The sequence below is a fragment of the Patagioenas fasciata genome, chromosome 1, assembly GCF_037038585.1.
Source record: "Patagioenas fasciata isolate bPatFas1 chromosome 1, bPatFas1.hap1, whole genome shotgun sequence".
In the NCBI taxonomy this organism is placed as follows: Eukaryota; Metazoa; Chordata; class Aves; order Columbiformes; family Columbidae; genus Patagioenas; species Patagioenas fasciata.
The window spans coordinates 85,745,438-85,765,872 of NC_092520.1; the positions used below are offsets into that span (position 1 = coordinate 85,745,438).

Here is a 20,435-nt window from a genome sequence, read left to right on the forward strand (position 1 = left end):
TCATGTAGTAGAACAGGAGCAGTTGTGAACAGATTACAGGCATTCCTGGTTTCAGGCTTAGTGCTCATTTCACTGTACCACACTGTTTCTTTACGTAAAGATGAGAACAGAAGGATACGTAGAGCTAGGAAAAGAAGACATAAACAAATGCAAAGAGGACACAGCTTGTGCTCTATCAACTGGTGTCCCTGTAGCTCAGAAACTGCCCCAAGGACTTAGTTTGGGCACCTACACCACCACCGTATCCATCCTGCTGTCTGCAACCTGGAAAACCAGAGACCAGTGTTTTCCAATCCCTTCTCTCAAAGCCCATAGATCCAATTAGCACTCAAAAGCAAATTTCAGGTCATGCAGTACAATACTGTTTAGTATGCTAATCTCTATGGAGCCTGCATGTTAGGAGCACAGATATTTTTCTCCTAGACAAGAAGGAATTGTATGCATGCGTGCACACACAGATGATTTAAAAGACATCAGGGCTCTTCCTCCTTTAATACAAGATTTACATAACTAAATCTGTAATTGAGAACAGGACTGCAAGGTATTTACAGTACTTGTTGCTGCTGAGCTTTTATTATTTACTGTGGCACTGACTATAAGAAACTCTCCTGCCCCAGAAAAGGCAGCCAGTCTGGCCTCTTACATAAGCAAAAAGTGGACACATGAAATTACCCCTCTTTCAGCAAGAGACATTTTTCATTACAGTACTGTTTGCCTCTTGCAAAGAGGGGGTCAGTGGTTCAGAAGGGGCAAGAGGAGGAAAAGATGAGAGGTCAGGGACATAAAACAACATTTAGAAGGCACACAGGGATTCTGGTCAAGGTCTTCAAGAGTGTCTATGTAACCTCTACACAGACCGCTAAATAAAATTACCCCCAGACAGGTCTGCAAAACAGCTGTCTTTAAAAACAGGCATGCCACACCACTCTTCACTATTTGAAAGAAAAAATACCAAAACAGGCAGTCCTGGAAAAACAGGAAAAAGCTTCACCAAGAACATGTAAATCAATCTGGTTGGTTGCATTAAGACTCCTGAAAATTGAGCATCAGGTATTAGGTCAGTAGATGGAACTCAAGACAGCCTGCTTATTTATTCCACTAATATTTAAAAAGCAAAAAACCTTATCCCCATCACATAGAAATGTAAGACTACCACAACTGTCCACTTCAGCAGCTGTCACAGTCCAAAAGGAGAAAAGGCTGGAGGGGACAGTCGGTGCTGAGACCCCATGAATCACACAATGCATGTTTGGAGGTTTGCATTGGACCAGGTTTGGTGTCAGAGGCCAAAGACCCAATGGCACCTGAAGCACAGCAGACACCCTCCTAGAGTGACACTTCTGGCTCAGTTACATCCAAAGGAATCCTAATTGCACATTTGAGATTGCTTCCTTGTGAAAAGCAACATGCAGAAAGTGGGACAGTGAGGAGATTCACCTCAGAAATTCAATCCTTGCCCCAACTAAAATGGTAATGGAGATGCAGCCTGCATGCTCCTAAAGGACACTTAAAAGGCTGTTCGCATTTAACTTCAACCTCAGTGCAGAGATGGGAACTCTTCCCTAAATCACAAATATGAGCCACACCACGAACAAATGTATGGCTAGGATGTGAAATCCACCTACACTTTGTAGCGTTCCTTATCCCTGCTCAACAAATTTAACAGGTCAAATTTTCAAAAAAGCATGCAAGAGTCAAAAATTTGCTGGCATTCACTGCCTCCGAGAGCTTGAAGGCAAATAAGCTGTGTAATTAGCAGTACACACCTCTGTACTAAACCTCTAGAAAGCTGTTCTCACACATGAAAGGAAATGGTAATATACATGGCTGCTGTTTAATTTACTGGAAGATTAATTTTACTGGACATAAAGAAGAGACTTTCTGGAACAGGTGGGCAGGTATGTGCATGTGGGCAACACGCGAGAGATTCAGAAACCAGCAGAGAGCTGAACTACCTCATGCAAGAGGGGCACCTTGCACAACTCCACTCCCAATCACCCCAGTCCTGGAGAGAAACAAACTCCTTTGCACTTGCACTTTCAAGAGCAAGCAGGAAAAAAAAAAACCACAACACTCTTTGTGGCCAAAGTTAGATACTTCAAGAAATTAAGAGGATAAATTTTCAAAAAACCCTGAGCATTAACAGTCTGGGAAACCAAGTCTCTTTGTAAATTTTCAGGCTTACAGCCTCAAGCCTTCCATCATCTCCAAAAACCTTGCCCTGTATTCAATGCAGCTATTTTGTTATCTCCAGTAGCAGAATAGCAAGGTTCATCAATTCAATACCTGGCTAAAGAAGTCCAGCAGTCTTCTCATGTTCCCCATCCCAAATTCAAAGCCTCCTCTCACTTTAGGTTACATGACAGCAAGTTTTCACTGTTACTCGTTTTGAATAACTTGCAGCATTTGCATTAGTACCCACTCTCACCTCTCCAACCAATACTGAATAGGCTCCCTGGTATGCACAGTAACACAGTACTACAGAACGTCACACACACATAAGCTTTTGGGGAGAATTTTATGCCCTTAGACATTTGAGAAAACCAATGCATACCCATGTAATAAAATACTACATCACAACATATTACTGTTTGGAGTACAGTTTGGCATTCAGACATTACCTACTAATTTTCAGATAAGCATGCCTAAATACACATCTTTAAATGTTTTCTGTTATTCCCATTTTCAAGAAATGTATCCCAGAAGTATTTACTTTGCTGGTGTCACTGTCATGCTCTGTATAGGAAGGTCAACACCACAGGTCATAAAAGAGAAAGGCAAAGTTAACACACAGTCAGAGATGAGCTAATACGCACCATCACCCAGAACACTTCAGAAAATGAAACTTCAGAGGTGCCAAATGAAACACGCATGAGGCAGCAGACTTTTGGAGGAAACATCTAAGGTTAAACATGAGAATACAACTTCTAACTTAGGAAGTCTCCAAGCTACAGACGGTCATGAGATGAAACATTAGGATATTAAAAGGGTGTGCTCACTCTTCACTAGGCACTGCCAGAGACAAGACATGAGGCTCAATGAATCTTTAGTGTCAGCCTTCCCTCTCTTTCTGCTGCATCAGGAAGCAGGAGCTTGGAGGAAACACCTTTTACCACTGCTGCTCCTCAGTGGCACCCAGGCTGGCGACTAGGCTGTGCCCAGCAGTAAGAGATACAAAAAAAGGAATGAAAGAACACAGAATTTTCAAGTAACCCTTAAAAATCAGAAGAGAGTGAGCCCTTTTGAGCATGAAACAAGAAAGACAAGTGGGTAGAGAAGCGACATGATATTAAAATGGCAGGAGGAGGAGAATACAGTTTTTGAAAGATGCCCAGAGGGAAAACACTTAATTGTTTCTTTTCTGCTCCAGACTCCTTGCAGAGCTGTTCTAGGTTACACTATTTAATAAGACAACCTACATACAAAATAAGTAGCTGTTAATATTTAGGTGAAACTTGGATATCCTGAAGTAATTCAGTAACTAACACTCCAAATCAGCTTACATTGAAACAGACAGCAGACTGTATTCGCCCCAGGCACCCTCACATTTTGCTATGTTGGGAAGAACAGTTATGTCCCACAGTACATTGTTCAATAGAACAAAAGACTCTACAGCCAAACTTCATCTCAGCAGAGAACACGCCAGTCATTTTCTGGATCCTGAACTGGTACATGTATGTAGCATAAGAACCAAAGACAACATGGCAAGTTCCAAATACCCATTGCAAAAGCTATCCCAGACTAAGTCTCAGAAGTTTCTACCAGCCACTGCATTCATGCAAAGAAACAATTTTAACATCAACTGAAAATAAATTATGTCTGGTGCAAACACAGCAGCTGTCTATCAGCATACAATACAGAACAGTATAAGAACAGAAGTGGAAAGTCCATAACCAATTCAGAAAGTCAAGGGTGTCAAAATTCACCTGGAAAGCTCTAGATGGATTTGGCCACAGACACTAGGATTAGCAGTTCATATTTTCAAAATGCAAGAGAATATTCTTAATAGTTACTTTTAAGCACCTTTGAGATTTCTAGGTAACAGATGTCTTCCTGAACTGCCTCCTTCACTTGAGGGTAAACGCCCCTCAAGTTACAAAGGGGATGTTCTCAATGCACAGGGGGAGCTAATATGCCCCAAAGGTACTTCTGATTAGGCCCAGAAAGCCAGAGCACAAAACATCGCTCTCCAATGTGCAGAGCAAGCCCTGATGCTTTTATCAGAACATATCCTAGAAGCCATATCAAAGAGACATGTTCACCCAGCTTTAGCACCAGGGATTATATTAACTGAGATATCCTTCAGATTGCAAACGCAACATGTGGACGCATTCATAAGAAAACAGGAAGAAAACAGAACTGTGAAATACATTTGTACCACACGAACCTATACCCAAGAGGTGTTCATTTGGCACCTAGGCCTTGAACTCAGGCTTAAAAAAAAACTGAACTGAAAGCCTGATCTCCACAAATATTAACAAAAAAAAAAAAAAAAAAAAAAGAATAACCAAGAAAGGTACTGGATGCTGTGCAATATCAGAAAATTCCCCTTGCTCTCATGTTCATGATAACATCTGAAAAGATAACATTCCTTGAAAAAAGTCAGTGTTATATCTAACCCTTAGTGGGCAAAAGAAAAGGAGTTATGCCTTCATTAAGACTCAGTGATGCAGTACGCATGTAGTCAGACTTTTCAATGGATGGTTTCAAAATAAGGGATCCTTCTCCCAGCTATGCATCTAGTCACCTCCAATTTCAACAACACACAATCTAAGAACCATAACAAAAACTGACAAGCCCTTCATCCATAAATACAACAAAACTGTTTATTTCCTCTTTTAATTTCTTCATTGTTTATAAATTTGTACTTCAAAGTTTTAAAGTATTATTTATACTCCCTGTTCACTTTTTATTTTACTATATCACCAAATCGACTGGCTTTAGCTCTCTTCTTGGTATGGCAGTCATAAATCATGTTAACAGCACTATCCTATAACAATGTTTACTTATAACAGTAATAATACTCATTGCTCTCTAATAATAAGAAAGTAACAAAATACCTAGAAAGCACTTCTGCTGCGAGTGAAGACTTAATTAGAAGATGGTACATACAGCATTTACAAGGCTCTAGTTAACTATGTAACTTTCCTCTCACCTCACCCTCTGCCTCCCCACTTGAGTTTTCAGAAATCAGAAAAGGTTTTCAGAGATTAATGATCTAAAGAGCATTTCCCAGGAGCTTAAATCAGTTACAATCCACAACATCAAATTAAGACATTTCAAAGAATTCAAGCAGAAGAGCACCCGCTGTAATGCAACACAAGAGCAGCCTACAAATGCCTCCACTGTTTGTAGTTTTATAGCCTAAGCCTACCAAGAGTCAAAATGCAGGACACAAAGCACACGAATAGATCAGGTTTTGCCTTTTCCCAGACAAAACACAGATTATTTCAAGATCTTTGTCCCTTTCACATGGAATAAATAAGCCTTGGACAAGGGATTGCTAGGAAGTCTTAAAATACAGAAGTCTAGTCTGTCCCTAGATCGAAAAGCAGCACTCTTTGCCTTTATCATAAAAGGAGAGCCTCTTTGCCAAAGAGAACTGGTGGTTTTTTTAAAAAAATAAATCAGTTTAACACTTGAGTAATTATCTTCCCTGGGCAGTTTTGTTGAAGGTATTTGTATTTTTGCCTGCCCCATTCACACTACTGTACCTTCATCTATTAGCAGTTCAATGAAAGAAATTCCCTACCTGTCCATCACCCACAGCTGCTCAGTACAATCAGTGAGATCTCCTAGAATTCTCTGAGATACTATTGAAAAAAATATCTCTACTGATGAAAAGAACCATCTTCATTAATCTGCCTGGCACACATATTCTTCCCTTCTAATCATTATGGGATTTTACAATTCTAATAAAGCTGTACTTGCATCACATTGTTCAGACTACGAACCTCTGGTAAAAGGAAGCTCTCAGGCATGGTGCTGTAAATCAAAAAAACTTCTTATTCGTAGCTGATAAGCGCTTTTAGAAAGGGTATGGGCATAGCTGACTGCTAGGGAAGAGTCACAGGCATGGTCAGTCAACTGGTTAACACTGAAACAATCATCTGTTAAGCAGCAGAACTCAGTTGAGATTATAATCAGAACCCTGCTTTCTACAGGAAGGATACATATTTATATACTGTTTAGCCAAAACTTCGAATGAAACCCACCCAAATAGATCTATTGTAAGCCAAGGCTATAAGTTATCTGCAGAGAGCCTGAAACAACAGCAGAGGTAAAAGCTGCGTCCTTGAACGTTGACAATGGAAGTCACTACCATGGACTGTTTCAGCATTTATATATTTTTATGGAAATGCACCACAGTTGCATGTTGAATTGGAGATGTCAAAGCCAGACTAAGACCAAGAGGTAGTATTGGAGTTACAAGAAACATTCTCCAGCAAAAATTTAAAATTAGTCTTCTTAACTTCTGTCTGTAAAAGGGAAGAAAAAAGGACAGACTTCCCCAGCCTAACTTCACAAGCTCTTACTAAGCCTGAATATCACTCAAATGTTTGTCCCTGTTTCCTCCTTAAACACCAGAAATGTCAAAAGACATGGAAAGAAAACACTAACTCATGCCAATTAGTTTCTGTCTCAACATTAAAAATCTTTTACAACAATCTGAGTGTTAGATGATGCTGAGGGAAGGCAGGATCCAGAAATGAACAGTGGAATTTCTATAGATGATCACCATAAATTTAAAGAATGTTCTGTCAACTATTTAATTTCATTTTTAAATCTTACTTCGTTTTAAACTCCAGGAAAACCTGTATAATCTAGTAGCAGTATTTATGTAACCAGAGTGGACTAAGGCAATGTTCTTTAGAGATCTTTCATCAGTTCAGCTGATACAGCCAGAATAGACAGCATAGAGGTCCATCTTCTGAGACAGATTCAGTGAGGAATCTCTGTACATTTTCACATGCACCGTTTTATCTTCACTATCATCTTGCATCAACAAGCTCAAACTCAGCTCAAGGCCCACAGCCTCTCATGGTCCTGCCCTATCAGAAGTACACACTCCAGTGCTTCTACGCATAGTGACCTTCCTGCAGAACAAAACATCCAAGATGACCTGACAAAAATCCTTGCTGGCATTCATACTTCTGATGCTGCAGAGGAGGCTGTTTAGGTGCAAGTGGATTCAAACAGAAGAAAAAAGGCAGGCAAGAGATTACTTCATGCAGAGAAACAGATGTTTTGAAAGAGAGCAGAGAGATTCCACTCTTCCAAAAATGCCAACAATATATACCACCAGATAAGCAGAATTCTGTATAAATGAGTGCTATTCACATTTGCCAGGAGATATTCTCTACCCTTTATCTATTTCCATGCAAAGCATGCATGCCATCTTTTTCAAGACAAAGGAGAGCCACCTCAGTACAGACAGGCTAGCTAGGAGACAGTCTCGGGTCCCTGCAGCAGAGGCTACCAAAGCAGAGCCACAAATCCTTGCAAGCTCCCACCAGCTGTCCAAGCTACACTCAGTGTATGAACCTGCCATTTCCAAAGAATGCCACAGCAGAATAAGAACACAGTTAGCCATACTTGCTCCATTTTACACATCTTAAGAGAGTAAGTGTCCAAACCCAGCATGACGAACCCATACATGCTACTGCCTCTGAGGAAGTACTAGAGATCTGTTTAAAACAGGGTAAATATAACACTCAGGAGCAAATCTTAAACTGCAAAATAGTGGGTACATGGAATTGCCTGTGAGGATTCAAGGAGTTTTGCTAAACAGACAGGAACAACCACCAGGATATTTCCAGTCATCAATTAGTGGCATACATCCAGGACTATGCGGAAGTCTTAAAGGTAGGCATTAATTACCACAAGTTAAATATCTCTGTGGCTGTGTGTATTCAAATCAATCATCAATTCACGAGCCTTTCCAATTTATAATGCGTGTAAAAAAAAAAAACAATTGATGGGGAGGTGCAGAGGAAAGTGGTGATGTTAAATAGTACTGAGAAGCACTCAAATAACTTTGAAGGCCAAAGTTCTTCACTCAGCCACGAAAACAAAACAGTCAAGAACAGGGCAAACAGGGCTGTCCCCTTGGCATCCTCCATGTGCATCTGTCAGCCACAACTGATCTGCATCTGGCTGTTTTGTATCATAAACTGGGTACTAAGCTCACTCAGCCTTTTTCAGGGAACAACTTGTTGACTAGAACACCACCCAGTACCTGCCTGCTATTTTGCTCATGCCAGTGACATACATTCACTCAACTGAAGCAAAACCAGTAACTCATTTTACATGAGACCAGCAGAAATGTAGGCACAAGGCTGGATTCATATGCACACATGCAATGCAGAAAGCTCCGGGTTCACATTACCAAACTGCCTGAGACCAGCTGTCCTTCACCACCAGTTCACAACATGGGCCCTTAAATAGAGGTCTCTTTGTCCTCTGACAATCAGTACAAAGCTTTAAGCCCAAAGCTGTCCATCACATTAACCCTCTCAACCTGAGTCTGACAGCTAAGCAAGGAGGTAGGGGGAAAGAATACCTAACCTAAATCAGTCTTCTCAACAGGCCTTCAATACATTTAATGCACACAGATCCAAAGAAAACGGTCCTAAGGAAGTCCCGCATTTGTCACTGCTAGATTTTCTATGAGACCATTGCCCCCTCTCCTCACACTCAGGTACCCCAAGGCACCATTTTTTCATTTTACTCCACCTCCTGTGTACCCAAGGTCAAAAAAGATCTTACGCTACCAGGCCAAGATTAAAAAGTTATCACCATGAAGGTAAATGCTCTTCATCACTATGATATTCACAGAATCTGCACCTTGTGCCCTTGCCTCCTCCCTGCAAAAATCTCCAAACATCTTCCCACCCCCAAGCACAGTCCACTCCTCTTCCAGGCTCACCTTGTAGCTCTGTGACTGATCATCTCCCCAGTAAACATCTACCTCAAACACATTGTTTCAGCCCAAGTGGTATCACAAGATGCCAGGTGTTAGCAGCCTCCTTGGAGGTGGAAACCTCAGTTGCAGGGCTTTAATTCCAACAAACATTTGTGTATGTATGACAGTCACTTGACAAAAGTCCCACTTTGGACTTCAAGCAAGATCCTACAGCAACAAGGCACCTCTGACACTGGAGAATTACTGCTGACCCCAAAGCATCACTCACGCGAAAACGGTATTCACGCTGGACTTTGGCCAAACCCACATGCACCAATACCAGAAGGGTCAAAAAAAGAAATACGGAAGAAAGAGAAGCCAGCAAGTTACTGTGATGGCATACATATCATCCATAAAACCACTGTGAGGGGACTAGTTTCTTATTCTGGGCAGGAATTGTTAAAGCAAGGGAAGGACCCACCTCACAAGTCTTGGTACAGAAATGCCCAGTGCATCTGCAGGTCACTTGCCTTTGCCCAGATGCACAAAGAGGTGTCTCTACAGCTTCAGATGGCGGGGGGGAAAAAAAAATCATCTCTCTATATGCATACAAACCAAAAGTTGACTGCTCACACCGAGAGAAAGGTCAGCGAGAAATACTTTAGATCACCTTTAACAGCTCCTTTTTAAGTAGCTTTGGCCTATGGCTGTTGATCCTTAAAGGTTTTTATCAGGCAAAGTCTGGAACTGGCACACTCCCTGCACCCTCTGGTCATGAGCAGGAACAAGAGTACCAGCTGAAGTCTAATTTGTTCTTTGTCTATTTTGGAAGGACATCCCCACCCAGTAACACTATTCACAGTACTGCAGCCTCTGTCTTACCCCTCCCTTTCAGACCCAAAAGGCAGACACCAGCATCAGTTCAGATGCCACAGCATGCCCTCCAGCCACACACATCACAAATCAAGTCTTGTTTTAAACTCTGCAGGAGTCTACAATTAGATATACCATCTACCTGCCAGTGGTGAGTAGAAAACTTTGCTTAGAAAACTAGGGTACTTCTAGATTTGATCACAAAGCTTTGAGAAACTTGTGGTTTTTAGTAAGGCTGTTTTTTTGGTGATAACTGCCACAACCTCACCATGTCACACATACACAACTTTAACTCATTCTTCCATTTTAAACAAGCTATTCCCTCACTTCCCTTTCTCTCTGGGAAAGGTGTCCTGCTGTAGTACTCTCTCCTCACCTTCCTTTTCCCACCTCTAATTTCTAGTAACAACCACACTTCTGTGCCCATTGACTCCTGGCTATATATGCTATTTTCTGAACTGTTGTTTTTTTTTTTTAAATACATAAACAAACCCACAAACATAGGGATGTCAACAGCTTTGCAAATATTGACAGGTGCCTATCAATACTGTTGCCAGCAACCAGGGCTTAGTCAATAGCTTTAGTGTCCATTCAGCCCTGCTTTGTGATAGACACTAAAGACTCAGGCTTACCTTGCTACCTCCCACCTCTAGACAATCACAGAGCGGTTTTGTCTCCGGGAAGCCCTCATGCTCTTTATTTTCTCACTAATGAAGACTACTGCAAGCACTTAAAACTCTTTAAGCCAAAAGATACAGCATGCCTTGTCTAGAACCAAACCCTGAGATCAAAGGGAAACAAGGCTGATGCAATACTTATTACCCCATGTTAATTTAAATCTCCATATGAACTAAATATGAACAACCACGCTCTACATACAACACAAAAGCTCTTTACATAGACATAAATTCCATCCACTGACATCACCTCCCAATACACAGTATGTCACTGGTCTTCCAGAGAACATAATGCTTCTTTTGGGAGATGGTGAAGGTTGAAACATCTAGGTAAATATTACAGATAGTGCTCTGAAAGCACAAAATAGTTTGTGGAATGGTAAAAGGCAAAAGAACATGCATCACCTCTCCCATTCAGAAGAGAATTTAAGCACAGATGGAAAAACTAACACTTTGCTGCTTATCCTAACAGTTTCCATTAACAAATAATTGCCTATTTTCACCTCAGCATTACTGGCAGTATTCAAGCACAAATGAATACATGTACTGATTAGACATACGTTTCTGGGAAAAAACGGTATTGAAACTTAAATGGTTATTCACAAATTATGTGAATTATAAATTTTTATCAAAATTATTATGGTTGGTACCCTGAAAATTTAGGAAGCATCCCCTCTTAGTTCAGCATCTGTTTTGTATTTAGAAGCTATTCTTTGCAAACGCAGGGGTCAGGCTGCTTTTAAAGCAGCTCCTGCCAATTCTCTTTCACAGGGCAGATTTAATAGCAAATTCCACTGCCACAGGATTCACTGTGTAATAATGAAGGGTAGTGTGTCAATAGATGAAACTGAACACATCAATAAGAAGCTGGCAGAGGTCCCTGTGGATGCCTCTCTTGCAACAATAATTTTAATGCGTGTAGGAGAACAATGACGTTACGGCCTGCTCAAAGATTCCCCACAGCCACACTGCATCAAAGACCCACTGAAACACGATGCTAAATCTCTGCAGTTGGAGCTAACAGTGGAACATGTAAGGAAGCAAAGTCCTTTATATTGGCAATTATTCTTTTCAAGAGCGGCAAACCTAAGCAGAGCTAGCTTTTGTCAGAACTGGACTCTTGCTAACCAACATGAGCCCCAGTAATGGTTCCACTAAACTCTTTTAATGGCTACTGATATGGCAAAAAAAAAAAGTGACTCAAAAAGCATGAAAGCATGCAAATTGCAGCCATGAAGCAAGCCCTAAGCAGCACAGCTAAACCACATCTTTAAGAAAGTCAGCAGAAAGGCAAGTCCAGACTAATCAAGCTTGTTAAACAGAGAATGTGGAAGTTCTTTTTTTTATTATTGTTTCTGAGAGCAACTGTAGCAGCAGGGCTTGTTTTACAACCAGCATGAAGTATAGGACAATGGTGGACACCTGGGAAAAAGCCTTAGCAAAGAACTGAAGCCAAAGAACAAAAGTTAAAAACCACACAAAGTTTACATTGATTTTTTTTTTTTTAAAAGCCACATATAAGAGATATGATTTATACACTTTGTGTGCTACAAGCAGCAGACTCTCACAGCAGATATGATCAGTGATCCACACAGACAAGCAAGTTGCTCCGGCATTGGCCAATTTGGCAGAAGGGGGAGAGAGAGGAAGACAAAAAAAAAATTAAAAAGACTTTACAACACATTTCCAGAAGTCTGAAACCAGAATTAAAAAGGAAGCTTCCATTTTTCCACTTCTCTGCCCCCAATTCCAGCTATAAGCCTTTGACACCTTAAAAGCAGAGTGTTTTCTTTAGGGACCTGAGACTAATTCCCTACTGAGCGTTTACAAACTGATGCTCTTCCAAGTCTTATGATGTGGCCAAATTTGGAGATTTTTCCTAAGAACAGCAAAAGCCACATTCTTGATGCAAAGTGAACTCTCCAGTCAAATTTCTAGCTCTTCCTCTAAAGCATGGAAGTGATAGAAGTTTTCAGTTTAGATTATTATTTAAGCATGAGGAGGGAGATTTGGCCAAAACATGCAAGAATTAAAAAAAAAAAAAAAAAAAGCACCATTTCTCTCTGCTCCCTCCTGAAGTGTAACATTTGGAAATAATGGAGCTGTTGGGTTGGCAGCAGGGAAGTGGAAATGTAATCCCTAGGAAAAAAAGGTCAACCTACGATAGATACCCAGCCTAGAAAAAATTCAGCATGAATGCCTAAAGTCTTGCAGAATAATAAACAATTTAAGATATAGCCCTCATAACAAAAAGTGTCATACAGATGTACTACAGGCATTGCTGACAGGCCTGCCTATCAGCAGCTGTGACAGCTTGCCTGGGAGCTCCAGTCTTTAATTAGTTCTCATTCCTGAAGTTCACAAGTTAATTAATTCCAAAAAAACATCCTCAGATCCTTTTTTAAAGGAAATCCTGTCCAGGACTCAGTGTCTTAGTCACCTATTCTTTCCATAGCTCAGCTAACAGCTCAGATCCTCTAACGCCAGGGTGTCAAACTTATTTTCACCAGGGGCCACATCAGCCTCACAGTTGCCTTCAAAGGGCCAAATGTAATTATAGGACTGTATAAATGCAGAAGCACTTAAACAGTCCTGAAATTGCATTCGCCCATTTGAAGGCAACTGCAAGGCGGATTTTGCCGCTGGTGAAAATGAGTTTGATGCCCCTGCTTTAGGGCATCCATGTAAATTCCATCTGGCCACAGAGATTATCACTAGTCAAATACTTCAGCTTGCTTCAGCAATTCTTTGTATTTCTGCAGCGGTGATTTGCCATTGCTGCATACAAAATATATTGTTCTCCGGGCTGCTTCTTCAGACCCTGTCACATAAGACTTTGCCTGCAACTTGCCTCATCTGGAGTGATGAAAAGGAGGACCCACAAGTTTCAAGCAGTCCCCACAGCAATTACATCCACTCACATCTACCAGCATTACCATACTGCTTTATAACTTTACAAGATTCAACAAAGGCATTTAGCAACACTGGTTCTACCTGACTTTAAACTTAGAATACCATAAAAAAAAAAAAAAAAAAACAACAAACCCACCAAAAAAAAACCACATCCCACACCACACACATCCTTTTTTCTGTCTCAGACTTCAGTTATCAAAAATCAATTACGCTTTACAATTATGAAAGCTTATATGCAAACAAATAAGTCAGTTTCTGATACAAAACTCAAAAAAAATTAAAACTTTCATAAGGTTCATAACTTCTCTCCTGCTTCTTATTTTAAATATGCTGATGATCAGGAAAGACATATTCAAGGCTTTTGGTATCTGATCAGCTATTTTTCAGATCATCCTATTCTAAAAGTAGTATAGCCTTAAACTGATTTTATACCTTTGCCCTTTGCAAAACCTATCACATAAGGTATATTAAAAATTTCTCATTATTTTTAAAGCCCTTCTCAGCAGGTATTCAAGTCTTTGAAGAAAGCTACAACTGAAGGTTTTCTAAAGAATCAACTCACCAAAAAAATGGGCAAATGGAGAACTGAGTATCGCACTGGTACAAGCTCATTCCTTCTTTAGGGCAGGATACACTAACTCAGACAAAACCTACTTGTGTTACAGTCTCTGTCTTATTAGATCCAGTTTCAGGGCACCTTGTTCAGGTTATGGACAAAGGTCATGCAAGAAACATTCTTGGACAGATATTGAAACATTGGTATGCCTAGACAATTTTGCCTTAGATGTCTCTAGAAAACAGATTTTGTCACTTACTACTGCAGATCTCCTAAGAAAGCAGGACATCTAGCAGGGGCCAATGAACTAACTAGAACAACTTCAATAAAAGTCAAAGGCAAAGTATTATAAAGATCATTTTCTTTGCATTATGATATCGATTCTTACTTTATAGTCCGCCTAAAAATCTTTCTTTTGAAACTACTAGAGACCTTGGTAGACACTGATATAACCCCTATTTTGACCTAGCTCATCTTAGTAATGTTTTCTTCAAGTTCTTTCCAACTAAACTTTCAAGGGATTGATTTCTATACATAATCAGAAAGAATTCACATTTTCAGATGATGTGTCCATTTCCCTTCCTCCTAAAACTGAGAACTCCACCCCCAAAAAATATATCAGTGCAAAGCATCTAAAACCAGATAATTGAAATGTTAACTCTCTGTAAGTATCTTATTGAGACATGTAACTATTTCCCCACTAAGAAAATACACAGGTCTGTTTGAAAAGAATTATGGAGAATGGAGAGAAAGAACAAAACCAAAAACCAACAGGCACACAAAAACATATCAACCCATACACTTATCAGATGTGAAGGCTGAAATCTCAAATGTCCCTGAATGTTAATATGTATCTGTCCGTCTAGCTATATAATTTCCTAAGTACACTTCCCTCTAATCAAGCATGTGGCTGCATTTTTAAATGACCCCTATTGCTTACCTCAAATCTTGTTCAGGCAGGTTTATACCCCAGTTCAGGGATTAGAGCCAAATACAACAGAGGCTACCTAAAGAGAGCAAGCTGTTGCTATGTTGAAATGCAACAACCAAGAAACCTGGAGGACAAGGTCAAAGAATCGCAGAAAAAACACCCAGGCTCCCTAAAAAGGAGCCTTGGACAGGAACATATAAAGACACAAGAGAGCCAGAAAAGGTGACTAAGCTATCATTTGCCAACCCAAAAGAACACAGGATGTAAAGAAAAAAACACTCACTACACTGTTTGCCCTTTGATTCCCACACCTTCCCACAGCCTACACACTAACAAAATACATCAGCATGGCAAAACCACAAGGAATGTGCTTCCTCCTCAGCAACAGCACCTGCCCTACAGTGCCTCACCAACCCAGTTCCAACACTTACTACATGCTTTTACCACCTCAGCAGTGTGCAACTGCTACAACCAGGACAGGCTCGTTGGCATTTTCCCTTTGGGAGCCTTTTTAACCACCTCTAAAGCTACAACAGAGACAGGCAGGCCCAGCTGTCAACTCCTTTTCTGAGTATCAAGCGAGGATCTGAGCCTGCCTCCTTGCAACAGCAGGCAGGCAAAGGCCACCAGTATGTGCACTGGGCTCACCAGCCAGTGAGCAGGCACCAGCAAGGGAACAGGAAGCATGTTCCACTCTAGCACACCTTGGACGCTCCATGGGCAATCATCCTTACATCATTTCCCTGCCCTAAACCTTGAGGCTCTCCCATTTTCTAATGCTTTCACTTTAGCTGCAAATGCAGGGAAAGATTAAAGCATGCTTTTCCTTGAAGTTCATGATCACAATAACTTATATTAATTACCAAAAGCTTTCTATTGCAGAGCTGGAATTAAACCCTGATTCAAATGACTAATTGTTGTAGCTTCTGGGGAAAAAGAAATAATAAGAATTTCAGATATGAGTTGTAAGAAGCAACTCTATTCACGTACACACAAGGCTCCTGGGGATCTGGCATGCTGGAACTGACTTTCATCATAGCGGACAGCGAGTGTCACACAGGTCTCAATGGTAAATGGTAGTAAGAAAAAGACCATCTCTGGGAAACCCAGCATCAATGGTTTTCCCCCAGGATCTACTGAGTGCCTGCTCTCCTCAAACCCCATAGCACTTAAACAAATAACAGCTTTTTTCAGATACACTGAAATTCTTATCTTCAATCTCAAACAAGAACCAGGGCGGAAAAAAATCCGAGAGCTGAAAGGCTTACTTCACAGTATGAACCTTGGTAACCACCAAATACCTGTTTTGTTTTTTGGATGTTTTGGTTTCCAGATCATTTCACAGGTCGATTAGGCAGACTGACTGCAGAATGAAATCACACATAAACCAGGCAATAGAAGTGCAAAACGCCCTCATGTCACCTTCTCTTCTCAGGATCTAACCACACCAGAGGAAGGAAGAAAAGAGTGAGACTAGATCAAGCCTTAATCTCAGGATCCACAATCTCTTTACCAGTTTATAACTGTACTGGATCCAGGAAAAAGGATGAGAAAACATTATTATTTGTCACAGCCAAATACTTCGGCTATTTATATCCTTTTCCTGGGTTATTTCATAAAGATCTGAACAAAACAGTCAAGAGCAAGTACACACAAGGGATGAACTCTTCTATGCTTGAACTCCTTCCCTCCACCTTCCTTATATAAGAATTCCTCAACACTTGCAGCACATTAGTTAACAAAAAGCTCCAACATGTCTCTCTATTAGAGAACTGCTAGAAAACACATGTTCACCAAAGCATACTTTTCCCATCCAAAGTGAGAGGAACACCACCTTCCCAACCTTTTAACATTTGGAATATCTCATAGAAGCTACCAAGTAACAGTATCAGAAGACAACCACACCTCAAGTAAGACTGAAAAGTTCAGGGGTTTTTGTTTGCTTGTGTTTTTTTCTGCACACAAAAGCAGTTTCAATTTTAACAGTACCATTCCAATTAAAAAATATATTCCCAAAAGACAACTCAGAACATCCAGACAAACCATACCATGAACAGTGGACAGATATATGTGCATGAACATTAAGTTCTTCTAACTATTTGATCTGAAATTAAGAAGGAAACAATTTTCCTGTTGCACATCATCCTTAGTATTTTTCTAGTTTTTGCTTCATGATCTTGAATATTTGAGAATTCCAATTTTCTGCTTGTCCTACTAAACCATTCTCTTGAAAAATTTTATTCCCTTTCTGCTTGTAAATAAAAACACTAAAGGTGTTGTCCCAAATTCTTTGCTGTTTCCCCAGCTGGAAGAATGCTTATAGTGTAAAGATAAACAAGGTGACTCATTTTAGCTGCAAGTAAGAGAAAGCACAGTAGACAGCTTTGTGTGGTAGGATCTTGACTTGTAGATAGACACCTCTCTGCCCCGATTGCCTCACTGCCTGCAAGCAGCCTCAGGAAAGAGACTAGGACAAGCCCAGGTTTAGGAGCTGACTTTTCAACTGTAACTACCTGCTTTGCAGACCTGGCTATGAAAGCTTCATCAGCCAAACCATGAGGAAAGTGCTTTGGCAGACTTTAAAAAAAAAAATTAGTCATAGAAACATCAAAAGTACAAGCACAAACTAAGTCAGCAAATAGTTTTGTTTAAAGAAGAGCATTGCAGTGTGGGGTTGGGGCACTGTTTAGCTACTCACTCCTTCCAACCCAAATCTGGAAAATGCTCCAACTTACTACCTGCAATTAGTCAAGTGTCCTAAATCAAGAACTGCATATAGCAATTTGTGGGGCACGCTTTCTCTCCAACACCTGAAGTACTGCACAGAACAAAGCGCTGACACATAATACTACACATAACTATCTTACTTGAACAATCTTCTTGTTCTCTAGTTAAACTCATTGCTACTTTGGTAACACTGCTAGCAACAATGCCACAAGTCCAGTGTCGAAGAAAAAAATAAAGAAAAAAAAAAACACACCCACTCTTTTGTGTAGTTCTTACTACGGTCTTTTATTTCTGCACGCTGGCTGCCTGTCATTGACACCGGTGAGGAACAATGCCACATGCTAAGCAAATGACAGCTACACAATTACGTGAACATGGCATAAAACATCACCTACACAATTATCCGTTATGTCTTGGCAGGAGAAGTTCACGGCAGAAGCAGTAAACCCCGAGAGCCAGGAGGGGAGGGTGCAGGAGAAGTATCGCTTCCCCAGAGCACCTGTGTGCCCGGACAGCCCGGGCTCCTACTGCCGGCATGCGGGGTGTGGGGACCCCTTCCCGCAGCCTCCCCCGCGGAACAGGCAGGAGAAAGATCCCCCCTCGGCCCTGAAACGAGTCACTTTACGCTCCGCGAAGTGAAATTTCACTGCCCTCACCTTACAGCAGCCACAGCCCAAGCACCAGGTAGTGCAAGAGCAACTACGGCTGCACCGCCGCGGGACCCCGGTCACCCGTGCAAACCCCTCGCACCGGGAAACCACACCAAGCAGCACCTCCCAGGTCCCATTCCTATTCTGAAGAGGCTCCTCGAAGTTCTGGGGAGACACTAAGCAGCAACCCGCGCCCCGGCCCTTAGAGGGAGCAGCGAGGGCCGTGGGGGCTGCGAAGCCGTTAGGGCTGCGCCGGCCGTTAACGCCCGCGGGCGGGCGGGCCGGGAGAGGGCGAAGGCGGCGACGACCCGGCCAGCCGGGGGACGGCACAGCCCGGCGGGCAGGCGGCGCGGCAGCACCCCGGCTGAGCTCCGCCGCGCCTCAGGCGGGCACGGCACGGCGGGCGCTTCCTCCCCGCCGCGAGGCCCGCGTCCGTGGGCCTGACCCTCCCTCGCTACCTGCGGGCGCAGTGTTCGAGCCCGGCCCAGCCCCTCCGCCCGCCCTCCCCACTGCCCCCGATCGCGCAGCCCCCGGGCTCACCGAGCAGCAGCAGAAGGAGAAGGAGAGGCAGGCAGGACGCCCTCTCCTCGCGGTGCCCCATGCTGGCAGGGCTGCGCGGGTACCTCTCCCTTCGCGAGGGGGATCGCCGGTGCACACGCTCGCCTCGCCCGGAGACCAGCGGCGGCGGCAGCACGCTCCTCGGCCGGCCGCTCGCCTCCCCGCTGCCCTGCGAGCGCACCAGAGCCGCCCGCCCCGACCAGCCGCGGCGCAGCCAACCACAGAGACAAACTTTCCCCAGCGCCCGCCCCCGCGCGCCCCCGCCCGCAGGTAGTGGGGGCGGTGCGGGGGTCCGGCCTGGCCCGGCCCCCACCCCCGTAACGGGAAGGAGAGCGGCCGCCGCCGGCCCGCCAGCCGTGGGGCGGGGAGCACCTCGCTCAGCGGGCCGCGCCGCGCTTTCGGCCTCCCGGGGCCGCTTCGCACACGTGGCTTGGGGAGCCCCGGTGCCCGGGCGTGGGGAGGACTCGCCGGGGGGTACCCCTGCGAGGCGTCACGCTGCCGGCAGCGGGGGGACCCTGGGGAACGGCCGCTGGACCCTGTGGGGACGTGGGGCCACCACGGCGCCGCGTCTGCCCCATCTGCCCCATGTGCGGGGCGGCTTCGGCAGTGGGGGGGCGGGGACGGGGGGGGCGGCCGGTCGGCCGTGTTCGTGCCCCTCGCACACGCGTGAATTTCCAGCGTGGGAGGCGGTTCATGCCCGCTTAGGGACACAAGCACGGCCACAGCGTGGGGTGGCCTTTGGCCTCTGCCTGTACACATGGGCACAGAAACACCCCACAGCCATGGAGGCATAACTCTCACCTCTGTCCCCGTACACAAACCCCAACTGGGGGCTGCCAGTAGGTTCACACACCCGCCCCAGCACGGATGCTCACGCACACCCAGCCACACAGCCCTAACTGCAGGATTCCACTCACATACCTGTTTCATGCACTCACTCTTTCAAAAACAACAGCCGAGTGGGCCCACTCGTGTTTGCTGCCCCCCCACTCCAGGCACACATGCCAGCGGTGGGCCTGCCCGTGCTTCTGTCCACTTCCCAGAGCTTTCCACTGACCCTCACCACCCGAGTCAGGAGGGGGAGAGCAGGGGCAGCGCTCGGCCAGGGGAGCACGGCCACTCTCTGCCCCGGGTGGACCACTCCTCCCCCACTATGCGGGGCAGCTGCCCCACACCCAGCAGCGCTGCCGTATTTTGGGACTGGGTTTCTTTTCCCCTGCCTGCATTCCCACTAGACTCAGTGAGGGGCTGCTGCCGTACAGCATTTGTGCCATTGCTCGCTGCCTTTCCTCCTGGCCTGCTCACAGAGATTTTTATTTGCTTGGGGATTTAATTTCCTGCTTGTTTGTAAAAACAAAGAACTGAGGTGCTGGCCTGCTCTCTAGTAACTCGGACAGTTATCTGCTTTTTCAATCCCATTGCCACATTAACTGCAAAATTGGTGCTCTCCTTGTGTGCATTTTGCTGTTTGCTGCCCAGGCATCCTTCAGGCTACTGGATTTTCTGTTGTTTGGTAGAGCCAGATCTGTGTTATGCATTTCTCTGTGAGGGGAACCTCCAGACACTACGCATGGTTTTGGGCTGCCCCTCCTGCACAAAATGGCTGGTTTGGCTTTATTCTACAGTCTCCAGCGCACCTTGGCCT

At 43.6% G+C, this 20,435-nt stretch overlaps 1 protein-coding gene across 1 annotated transcript in view; it reads right to left on the reverse strand.

The window, feature by feature from the left end:
• Positions 1–19,368, reverse strand: part of PTGFRN (prostaglandin F2 receptor inhibitor) — a 71,263-nt gene extending 51,895 nt beyond the window's left edge. The window contains 3 exon segments of the mRNA XM_065862700.2: positions 18,773–19,000; positions 19,003–19,317; positions 19,320–19,368. Coding sequence (XP_065718772.1) covers positions 18,773–19,000; positions 19,003–19,317; positions 19,320–19,368 — 592 coding nt within the window.
• Between the last annotated feature and the right edge of the window lie 1,067 nt (positions 19,369–20,435).